Source organism: Muntiacus reevesi, chromosome 19 (assembly GCF_963930625.1).
Source record: "Muntiacus reevesi chromosome 19, mMunRee1.1, whole genome shotgun sequence".
Lineage (NCBI taxonomy): Eukaryota > Metazoa > Chordata > Mammalia > Artiodactyla > Cervidae > Muntiacus > Muntiacus reevesi.
The window spans coordinates 23,596,463-23,608,507 of record NC_089267.1 but is presented as its reverse complement, the minus strand read 5'-3'; the positions used below and the strand labels follow the sequence as shown (position 1 = coordinate 23,608,507).

The 12,045-nt window shown below is 36.9% G+C and overlaps 1 protein-coding gene across 1 annotated transcript; it reads left to right on the top strand.

Annotated features, from left to right (window-relative positions):
• The first annotated feature begins 3,233 nt into the window (after positions 1–3,233).
• CENPW (centromere protein W) lies at positions 3,234–11,200 on the top strand. Its single transcript, XM_065911375.1, has 3 exons — positions 3,234–3,518; positions 9,047–9,160; positions 11,057–11,200. The coding sequence occupies exons 1-3, from the start codon at positions 3,393–3,395 to the stop codon at positions 11,081–11,083; spliced, it is 267 nt and encodes an 88-aa protein (XP_065767447.1). The 5' UTR covers positions 3,234–3,392; the 3' UTR covers positions 11,084–11,200.
• The last annotated feature ends 845 nt before the right edge of the window (positions 11,201–12,045 follow it).

Here is a 12,045-nt window from a genome sequence, read left to right as displayed (position 1 = left end):
GGCCACCTGATGCAAAGAGCTGACTCATTGGAAAAGACCCTGATGCTGGGAAAGATTGAGGGCAGGAGAAGAAGGAGACAACAGAGGATGAGATGGTTGGATGGCATCATTGACTCGATGGACATGGGTTTGGGTGGACTCCGGGAGTTGGTGATGGACAAGGAGGCCTGGTGTGCTGCGGTTCATGGTGTCGCAAAGAGTCGGACACGACTGAGCAACTGAACCGAACTGAAACTAGTAAAACAAAATTATCCATATTCCCAGTACCTAAAAACTGTTCATATTTTGGTATGTTTCCTCCCAGTGTTGTGTGTGTGTGCCTGCATTCAATATTCATGGGATCATATTATATTTAGTTTGATGTACAGGTGTTTTTCTTCCATTTGGCACAAACTTGGACCTTCTTCCAGGCTATTAATAACTTTCATAAATGTCATTTTTAACCTGGCCAAACTAATAGTTAACTGAATCCATGTTCCCCAATTTACACATTAGACATGTTTTAAAAACTTGCAAAGAAACTCTGTGCATAAAATGAATCTTATATTTACGGTAATTTCCTTGAGACTGATCTTGAAAAACAAACACATCATTGTTTTAAAAAGAATCTTAGCAGTCATCAAGAAAACAGCGAAATTTTCAATAGCTTAATTGTTTCTTATTTACAGCAACTCCTTAGAATGACGTGAGAGGGGGTAAATCCTTCAATAGTTTTTCATGAATACATTTTATTTTTGTCTTCTCAAAGAAAACAGCAATGTCAAAGGGAACTTGCCCTTTTCATATGAAGACAAAATTTACTTTAGAAGAAAAAAAGTTGGGATAAATAAAGGGATGTATTTATCCTGCCGGTGTCAAGATCCTGTCCAGATCTTGTCCTTCCTATCTAGACTCCCTTTTACTTTCCCTGGATTTGGAGTTAAGGGCTGTCATCACTCAAAGCATGTCCAGTTTGGGGAGAAGAGTCTAGTTGTGTGGTTAGGGTTTCAAAAGCTGGCTTGTGATTTTTAACTGTTTGGATCAAAGAAACTTAAATTACTGAAAAACCATAAGAGAAAAGGAGGCCATTTTGAACCATTTAAATTATGATTAAATTTACTAATGTTTTACTCTGTGACTCTACTAAATGGTGAAATCTATTAAAAAAAAAACACTTCAGTTTAGGAAAGCAATAAGCAGAATTTAGATGCTTCCTTTACACTTAAAGACAGCATAACCTAATGGAAAGTTGAAACACCAGGATTAATGTCTTAAATTTCCCACATAAACTCTTTTACTTAGAGCCACTTAAACTCTCTATTTAATTTCATGTTAAATAGGAACAATAACACCTATTTGAGCCTTACTAATGTTATAATTTTGTTAAATCAAATAAGATAATGTGTAAGAACATACTTCATTACAGGAATAAATACTTATTACCATCATATCTATTCAAGTATTATTTTAAATATGTAAAGTTTTAAAAGCAGAAGGCATCATCGAATGTCAATGCACAGATGCAAACAGAATGGATTGAGATTTTTAACTTAAGCAGAGCTAGGTTTTTGTCAAGTGGTATGAGGGGAAAAAAGAGCATGAAGAGTGTTAAGGAGAAATGCAAGGCAATATTATGATGATGTACAAGAGACTACAGGAAGGAGGGTAAAAATATAGATTAAGGTTAAGGGCATAGTAGAGACAGAGTGAACAGAGATCCCAGTAGCATGTAAGAATTGTTGAAGTGGAGCTACTGGAGGGAGTGAGTTCAAGAGAGAAGGTTGAAGAGTAATACAACTGAATTGAGAATATGGAAAGGTTTTAGCAATGACAAGGCCTAGTGTATGAACACAGGTGTAAATGGCTCATAGGGTGGAAGATAAGATTATTGACAGAGTGAGAGCTTGAAAATGGGAGGCCAGATAGATCATCTGTGTGGATACTGAAAGCACAATACCTACCACAGCAGTCGTGGCCAACTCTTTGGAACCCTCTGGACTGTATCCTGCCTGGGTGTCCATGAGATTCTCCAGGCAAGAATACTGGAGCAGGAAGCCATTCTCTTCTCCATGGGATCTTTCCGACCCAGGGAGCAAACCTGCGATTCCCACATTTCAGGTAGATTCTTTACCAGCTGAGCCACCATGGAAGCCCAGTAGCAGAGGTAATTAAAATAAATCACAGTGATACCAGAGTGGTCAGACTAGCAGTGCCAACATAACTTAAGTACTTGTTAGAAATGCAAATTCTAAAATCTCACCCAGACCTATTGGGACTTCCTAGGTGGTGAGAGTGGTAAAGAAACAGCCTGTCATTGCAGAAGAGGCACTAGACCTGTTGGATCCCTGGGTAGGAAACGATCCCCTGGAGGAGGGTAGGGCAACCTATTCCAGTATTCTTGCCTAGAGAATCCCACTGACAGAGTAACCTGGTGGGCTACAGTCCACAGGGTCCTAAAGAGTCAGGGAGGACTGCAATTACTTGGCACAGGCACATCCAGATCTATTAAACCAAGAAACCAGTGGATGGTGCTTCAGGTGCTGTAGGATGAAGTCTGAGAACTTATAGGGGTGGCATGGAAAATGGAAGGGTAAACTGCTTGCAAATGAAGATTTCAAAGAGGTAGCATTTAAACTACACCAGAAATTACCGCAAGGTTAAGCAGAAAGGGCTTAAAATTAAAGTGAGTAGCATTTCATGCACTGGAGAAGGAAATGGCAACCCACTCCAGCATTCTTGCCTGGAGAATCCCAGGGACAGAGCAGCCTGGTGGGCTGCCATCTATGGGGTCGCACAGAGTTGGACACGGCGGACGAGACTTAGCAGCAGCAGCAGCATTTGTAGAGAAAAGCTTGACTCATGAAAAGACTTCAGGTAAGAGCAGATAAGCTTATGTAACAGTGAAAAATATTAAATGCTAATATTAGAAAATCAAGCCCTGCTGAGAAGGCATTGGTTCTTTATGAAGCCTGATAAAACATGACAAACTTCTACTTTTTCGTTCATTGGTCTTGGGCTCAGTAGAGAGTGAAAGCTGGGACAGTGTGACTGCCTTGGCATACCAGCATTTTCCACAAATTTCCAACATCTCTATGGCACACTAGAGAAATTGCTTCCAATAGCTACTTAAGGTGAAACCGGCAACCCTCCCCGTCTGTGACGTCATGGAACGCCCACCGAGGGTGTGTTCCACCAACATCCGGGCGCCAAGGGGCGGGTTTGCGCGCCTCAACGTCACTACCGGGCGCCGGGCGCGCTCTGCGGCGGCAGATTCAAACCTTCCGGCCAGGGTCTCGGGGCCTGTGGGAGCGTCTGAGTCGGGGTTCTTGGTGTACTCGCTGGCGGGAGCTTCAGTGCGGCGCAGGGAGGACCCGGGAAGTTGAGGCGGCGGCTGCCAAAACCTGAGGGCGAGAATGGGGCTCTCCACCACGGTCTCGCAGAGGAAGATGATAAGGCGCAAGGCTCCTCGCGGCTTTCTAAAGCGCGTTTTCAAACGACAGAAGCCTCAGCTTCGTTTGGAGACGAGTAGCGACCTACTGGTGAGATTTTGTCCCTTCATAGACTGGCAGTGAGGCGGGGATAGATCAGGGAAATAAACCCTCCAACCTGTATTTCGCCGCCCCTCCAGCCAGTCTGCTAAAGCTCCAATGCTTTGACCACCCGATGCGAAGAGTCACTGGTAAAGACTGATGCTGGGATGGTAAAGGCTTTGACTGGGAAAGACTGAGGGCTAGAAGAGAAGAGGGCAACGGAGGATGAGATGGTTGGCTGGTACCACTGACTAAATAGACGTGAGTCGGAGCAAACTCAGGGAGAATAAGGAAGGACAGAGAAGCCTGGTATGCTGCAGTTCATGGGGTCGAACACGACTCAGCGACTGAACAGTAACAGCCAATCTAGCTCTTTGAGGCCTACGTTTGAGGTATTCGCAGCAAAACCTGGGCTTGTTAGTATTCCCGACGCTAAGTTGTTTTGGGGCCCGATAAAATGTAGATATCCTGACTTTTTTTTTTTTTTTTTAAACGGGAGGCTTTTAGCCACATCAGTTTAAGGAAAAAACTAACTGCTTTTAGTTTTTAAATATCTTCAGGAGCACAGTCTGGTAATTAACACCGTGCTTAGTGTAATTTGTGAAGGTTTGAAGATAGTTATTTAAACATGGATTTTGAAATTCAGGGTAGGTTACTTTCTTTTAACTACTGTAAAAGGCATTTCTGACATGCTTTGCAAAAGTGTATTTCTCCTGGTCTTCTTTCTTTCCCCTTCTCTTTACGTTATTAAGTATATTATTAAATATAGTGCCGTTTCTTCCACTTCAGCTTACTTACTAAAGAAAGAACACTGATCCAAAAGTTTGTAAGTAGTATGTTCCCAAATGTGAATTCGTTTTCCTAGACAAGGAGAACACCTATTAGTTTGGTTTTCAAACCAACCGTTAAAATTTTACCTGACTCATAGTAACTACTGCATAATGCTCACCTAATAAAAAACCACAGTCGAACCACTCTTAATATTTCTGTTTTGAAATAAATTGAGGGCTTTTATGTTGAATGCCTGGAATATATTATCCCTCTAGCAGAATGAACATTTTCCCTGGGTTTGTACCATAGGAGGACCCTCCTGTGGTTTGTTATAAGAGCTCTTTGAGTCAAGGAACCACTACAGGTGGGCACCTAATTTCCAGGAGATCAGGGATAAAGAATTGTGGATAATAAGGATTATGATGTGGAGAGTGTCTTCAGAATGCAATCATCTGTTCCTAAGCTACATTGGTTTTTTTCTCCCTCACCTCCCCATCTCTTTTCTCTGTAGCCTCTGCTAGTTCTCTACTGCCTCCCGTAATTTTAGGATTTCTATTTTTGCTAGATTACTATAGAATTGTCCTCATTTTTCCTTTCTCTGAAGTCAGAACTACTTAAACTTTTTTTTCTTATAAAAATAGTCTTTCTAATATCTCCTGTCCTTCTTTTTGGTTCCTTTCTTAGACTCTGTAAGAAAAGACAATGCATACTGTTTTATTATCTTTGTTTCCTGAAGGTAGTGATTAAGGTGGCACACGTGAGCTGTATTAAAGTGGAATTGCTTTTCAACAGAATTTTAAGTTATTAATTCTGAAGTTTTCATTGGTGTTGGGGTTCTAAATGGAGGGTAAGGAGATTACCAGTTGGTGCAAATTTGGGGCCAGAAATTTCTCAAGTCGCCAGATTCCTGCCACATTCATACTTGCCTGCCCCAAAGTGATCCATGGACAGGTGGGCTTTGTTGTGGAGTGGGATCCAAGTGGTACAGGAAAGGATGGGAGGTGAAATTCTAAGCATTTGCAGTGGTAGGGGAAAGGAAGTTGTTTTGGCCTATGTCTATCCCTAGATTGTATGCTTATCTTTGGCTTTCATTATTTCTCCTTCACGGCCTTATAGATGTCATGCATCACTCTGGTTTCTTTACTTACAGTTTTCTGCTTGCCATTGGCACTTAATAATCTTACCCAGGTAGGTGTCCCACATCATTCATAAACTTCTCTACAATTGAGGCAATGTTTTTCTTTCTTTTTTTCTAAACTTTGATAGCCATGAGAGTTTACATCATACAGTTTAGCTGTTGGGACCCTGACAGTGTTCTCTTAAGAGTTTTCTGTGTCAGTGTGTCTCCCAGTGTGGTACACAGCTTCTTGAGGAGCAGGAACCATGCATATTGCCTTTTGTCTCCCATTGTCTTTAACACAAAACTAATCTGCTTTTCTGCTGTCTTTGCATAAGATGTTTCTTCTGCATGAAGATGTCCTCATTCCACTCTGCTTGGCAAACACCAGTTCTTTCAAAATTGAGTTCAAATGCCTCTTACTCAGTGAAGTCTTCCTTCATCATCTTAGAAATGATCTATCTTATCTTTCATTATCATCTGTTGTCACACATTTGTCTTTAGTTTCTTACGGGTTTTGTTCTCCCGTCTGACTGGGAACTTTGAATTGGGAACTTTTTGTATTCCTTGTGTTTATTCCTTGAACATTCTGAGTGTACAATTTGAGAGTGATGTAACTATGTATGGATTGATATTTCTAACATTTTATTCATAACTTCCTTGTATTATGTTATAGTTCTCCTGCACTGGTTTTTTGTTGTTGTTTTATTTTATACCCTACTTGATTGTATGTCACCAGGGCCAGTACTGGGGAGCATATGCTAATCTCGGATTGTTCAGCTTTCTTGTGGCTGAGTTAGTTTTTCGATTTATCGCTAAGGGATACTGTGCAAATATCTGAGTACTTATGGTTTATGTAAAACTCAAAAGTGCTACGAGGAAGTGGGAGGATGTCATGCTGACCCAGTCTTGTAGTCAAATGAATATTTTTTTGTAAATTATCTTTTGGCTTACCTTTCAAGGAAGCAAATTTTTAAATTTTTCCAAAGTAAGTTCTTAATGGAATGGCTTACCTTTTCCAAGGTTGAATGTCTACCTGAGACCTTAAACTTTGCTTTTTTCTGACCATTTTAATTTAAACCTTAGTTCACTTGAGTGACACCAGTTAACTGTTTTATGACAGAGAAATAGGTTGTTTTTTTTTTTTTAAAAATTCTGATGTTAAAAAAAAAAGTAGAATTAATCCAGTGTCTTATGTTTCATGCCCATGAAGAGTAAAGGATTCAAGTCTCAAACCAGAATGTGGTTTATTTGGGATTGCCTAAACATTTTCTTTTGCCTAATTTGGGGAGATATGGATGGATTTTTTGCTCATGAATTGATAGTTATTGACTGCTTAACTACATATTGGGCCACAGGCTAAAGTTCACTGGGATACAATGTCTGGGAAGGTAGACATGGTTTTGCCCTTACATTGAAGAAGAGAGGTGAGAAATTGCTGCCTAATGTATGTGTATGTACAGTTATAAGAACTTTGCGGTACTATAGATCCATATAACCTTTTGTATTGGGAGGAGTTGGCTTTTCAGTATAAACCAGTAGCATGGCAATAGGCAAAATTGTATTTGAATACTGAAAGAAATTCAGAAGGCCTAGCATAGAACTGGAAGCTAGAAAAGGTGAGATGGAATGGAAAAACCTAGTCAAATGGGGTTTAGTATTAAGGAATTTGGAATTGATCCTGAGGGTATCTGGAAGCTATTTAGGTTTAGAAGTAGAGAATGAAGATAAATGGAGGAAATTGTACCATATTATGGAGTGTTTTTGTTGCAAAAGGAAATGGTATATCATTGGAAGTTTAAACATATTTGGAATGACATGGTATAGTGTAAAGAATCAATTAGGTAATTTACCTCAGAATTCTTATGAAAGTTAAAGAAGACCAAAAGATTATCTCCTTCCAAAGGTTCTCTATCATGTTCAATTTAAATCCCCTACTCCTCTACTTTCCCCAGTTATCACTAAAACATTCCTAAACATCAACAATCCACTAAAGATTTCTGCTGTATAATAATAAGTAATAATTTAAAGGACCACATAACCTAGTTATTCAGCATTTAGTGAATTGTGGGGGAAGAGTTAAGTGTTGTGTATTAATTGACCTCACTGCAAAGAATGTGTAAAAGTGAAGGAAAGTGTTAGTTGCCCAGTTTTGTCTGACTCTTTGCGATGCCATGGACCATAGCCTGCCAGGCTCCTCTGTCCATGGAATTCTCCAGGCAAGAATATTGGTGTGGGCTGCCATTCCCTTCTCCAGGAGATCTTCCCAACCCAGAACTCAAATCCAGGTCTCCTTCATTGTAGGCGAATTCTTTACCATCTGAGCTACCAGGGAAGCCCAAAGAATGTGTACCATTAAGTAAATGACCAAAGAAGTTATATGTTAAAGATACTGTCTAATTGAACCTGAATTGGTAGTGCCTTCAGGCACCTGGCAGAAACCAAGGATGGAGCATTACCAATAACTTAAATCCAAGAGCACTAGACTCAGTACTAGTGGAGAATTGAAATAGGACAGCAACTCACTTTAGTCTTGCTTTTTTTAAGATTTGGGAGTTATATTTTATTTGGTGAGAATTTTTAGGATATATTCTCACTTACTTGGGTTTTGTGCTCTACTTTAACTGTTTTCAAGGTATATGCATATAGAATGAGTAGCACTTTTTGATTGACTAGTGAACTTGAGTAATATATTTAGCAAGATGTACATATTCAAATAGTGAGGTTAAATAAAGATACATATGTATATACACATATGATACATATATTTTACATATATATAGAAGTTGTTTCTGTAAGAATATGCAAGAAACTGGCAATCAGAGTTGACTGGGGAATGATGTTAAAGAGAGGTTTACTTTTGTCAGTTTATAGATTTTTTTTGCTTTATATGTTAATTTTGAGGTAACTGTAGGTTCACAAGAAGTGGCAAAAATAGTACAGAATTCCCATTTGTTTTCTGCAGCTTCCCACAATGCTAATATATAACGCTAGTTCTTTGTGCACTTTTGAATTTTGTATTCTCTGCTTTTTTTAATCTAGTTTAAGGCTATTTTTAAAGAAAATTTAAAATTAATAGTAAATAAGATTATTCTCATGTTTTTGTATGACCAAGTAACTTGACCTTTGTATCTGCTCTTTTCAATTCAATAAACTTAAAATTTCAATTATTAAATTTTTTTTATTAGACATTTTAAATATCTGCTTTAAAAATTTTATACCTTGGATTGTAGAATGAGAGATGATTAGCCTTAAATACAGTAATTGATAGGTTTTTCTTAGGGGGGATTTTAAATTACATTGGAAACTTAACTTTAGTTGAAATGGAAAACAGAAATATTTGTTCTTATTAGAGTCCTACCTTAGTTTTGATATAATGATCCTTTGGAGTAATACTATTGTCTATGACCTTTGGTCAGCTTTACACAGCTTTGTTTCATGTACTGTAGTAAGTCAGTCTCTTTCTTATGGAATTTTAAGATGGACCTATATTAAACTGAATTCTGCGTTACCTTAAATAAAAGTTAAGTGATTGAGTCACAGTAGTAAATAGTGCGGCATTAAAATTTGGGATCTTCTTTTTAAAAGTCATTATTTCAAAATATCAATGTTTGAGTTTAAAAATCGTTTTGAATATTCTCTTTTACAGGTGCATCTGAACTGTTTACTCTTTGTTCATCGCTTAGCAGAAGAGTCACGGATAAATGCTTGTGGGAGTAAGTGTGGAGTCATTAAAAAGGAGCATGTACTGGCTGCAGCAAAGGTAAGATCTGAAGTTATTTTCTTGAGCATAGTTACCTTAAAACACCGCCTAGTTTGTCACCTCTGCCTGATTTAGATTCCTTATTCAGTTTCCTTGACTGAGTTGATGCTTAGCTTTTCATGAGTTTTAATTACAGAGTTAGATTTTCTTTACTATGTATAGTATATGTTTCTGATGGAAAAATTCATGGCCATTGCTTTATTGCTTTAGGGGAAAATGAATGTTTGACTGCTAGTCTGAGTGATTTGTAGTAGCATTATTACCTTAAAATTTATGAAAACTTCTTCTTGATCATTTTAAGTTTACCTAATTATTTTTCTAAATTTGTTTTGAGTTGAGTGACTTCTGAATCAAATTGCTTACATAAGCAGAGAAGATTGCTTCTTACTGATACTTCTATATAATGTAAGAGCGTGATAACTTAAGGCAGAGTTTTTTTCCATATATGTTCCCAAGATTATTTTCACTTGAATGTTCCCAAGATTATTTTCACTTGATGTTAGTAGATGCCCCAACAGGAAAGGCTTCTGGGGTCAGATAAATTTATATAACCTAACATACTATACCTCCTTGAATAGTTACAATGTTATATATAGAGAGCTCATTTCTGTGACAATATGCAAGAAACTGGCACATGGTTCACTGGGGGATGATGTGAGAGAGAGACTTATTTTTTATAGTTTACCTCTTGATAAGCATTTTTTATTTAACATTTAAATAGTTTGAACTAATTATAGACCCATGGAAGGTACAAAAATACTATACTATTTCCACTGTACCTTTTATCCAGCTTCCCACAATGTAAACATTTTTATATAACTATAGTTATGTAAAGTTATGAGAAGTTGTCTTATATATAGTTATATATTTAGTTATCAAAAGTTACGAGAAATACACCATTAATTTGTTGAACTCTGTTTAATTTACCTTTTTGTAAATTTGGGTGTATAATGTACTTAGAATTTTGTAAATGAATTTGAGTACATAGTATTTTATTTTGCAGTCCCCATATTAACATCTTGTAGAACAGAGAAGTACTGGCCTAGGGTATAAATCTATTTGATGACTTTCGTGAGAGTCTAGAAATGTCATGCCCTGGCATTTTTTAAGGGGCTTTAAATTCTCTTAGAATTATAAACATTTCAACTAGTTTCTGGACTGTTAAAGTCAATGTAAGTGTTTTCTGTAGGTAAAGCAAGGCTTAAAAACATGAGGAGTCTATGTGTGTATCTTAAATTTAGGATTGGTTTGCTTTTGTTAGTGAATTATAAGTAGACTTACCTAAAAGAAGGTAAGTTCTTTAAAAGAATTTTTTTGTGTATATATATTCTGGTCTCTAATATTCTTTGTCCTTTACAACTTAAGATTTCATTTTTACTTTTTCTTCTGGGCTTTGTGTTGTGAAAATTATCTACGTAACAAGCTTTTCAGCTTGAGATGACTGACCTTGGTCTCTGATATAATTCTACCCTAAATAGAGGAAATTTGGTGTTTGGTTGAAATTGTATTGGTTTATGGTTGTTACATTCCTGGTTTATAATGGGATTTTCAAGTTTTAGAACATATCTTAGCTCCCTGAATTACTAAATTTTCTTCTTCAAGTTGGGAGCCGTTAATCTGGACACTTTTGGCACAATTGAAGAAATTAACATCTAGAAGTGACTATTATAAAACTAGATTTTGAGAATCTAGGCATGTTTCACATTCTCTGAGAGAATTAGACTGTTTTAGAGAAGTGTAAGACAATTTATAAGTCTAAAGATTCCCTAATCACATTCCAAATTGTGATTCAGAGACTTGCATGTTATACACATAGGACTTTTAAACTTTTTGTTGAGTAATTGTGTTTTATTTGCCCTAGGTATAATGTAAATCTCCATTTTCTCCCCCTTACAGGTAATTCTGAAGAAGAGCAGAGGTTAGAAGTTAAAGAACACAGTTTTGAAAATTGTATGATGTATTATTTTAGGTGGTAACAGATCATGAAAGCACTTTTTATAAAGCAGTTAATATTGTGTATTAAAATATTGGCTAGTTGAAGGATGTGTGTATTTGTATGTTTTTTGCTGGTATTGAAATATCTCAAACACATGGAACTATATAATCTTTGTTTTTGAGGAATTATTTCAAGTTCATCCTACTTCCCTTTTGTTGGTATTGCAAATGTTTTACATATCAAAAATGAAATCTTAGTGTATGAAGTAGCTTGCAGAGATGTATTTCTTAGAATTAAGTTTATAAGTATTTAGATGTACTCACTGTTAATTAGGGAATCAATTTAATCTCTGAAGGAAGACAATGTACAGTCAAATCTAGGTACATTTTAAATATTTTAACTGTTTAATACCTTTGCATAAGCAATGCAGTCTGCTTTTATGTTAGGCCAATAGTATACTGAAGTAATTTCTTGACTGTAAACACCGGCAGAGTGTTTTCAAAACCTATTTCTCTTCAAAACCAAAAAAAAAAAAAAAAATTGCAGAGCAAACGGACTGATTTTCTTCAAGTCACACAGATTTAATAGTTGGGTGTCTGTTCCCCCCCAAGAAATCTTTTAGAAGTTTATTGCATATCATCTAATAGTTGTGTTTTTACATTTTGCTTTTAAATAATTATATATTGCAACTTGAAGTTGCAAAAGTAGCACAGAGAAGTCCGCTTGTACTCCATACCCAGTTTTCTCCCAATGTAAATAATTAGAGTACAGTATCAAAACCAGGAATTTGACTTGGTATAGTATGTGTATAATTCTGTACCATTTTTGCACATTTGCAGATTTATGTAACCACCACTACTATCAAGATATAGAACTATTTCATCACCACAAAGTCCTCCATCATGCTTTTCTTTTATAAATTACACCCAACTTCCCACAACCACTGCAC

Excerpts from the sequence above, each read along its gene's own strand:
- CENPW (XM_065911375.1), top strand. The coding sequence starts at position 3,393 with ATGGGGCTCTCCACCACGGTCTCGCAGAGGAAGATGATAAGGCGCAAG. Across the intron at positions 3,519-9,046 it reads AGACGAGTAGCGACCTACTG|GTGCATCTGAACTGTTTACT; the intron begins GTGAGATTTTGT and ends TCTCTTTTACAG. Across the intron at positions 9,161-11,056 it reads ATGTACTGGCTGCAGCAAAG|GTAATTCTGAAGAAGAGCAG; the intron begins GTAAGATCTGAA and ends TCCCCCTTACAG.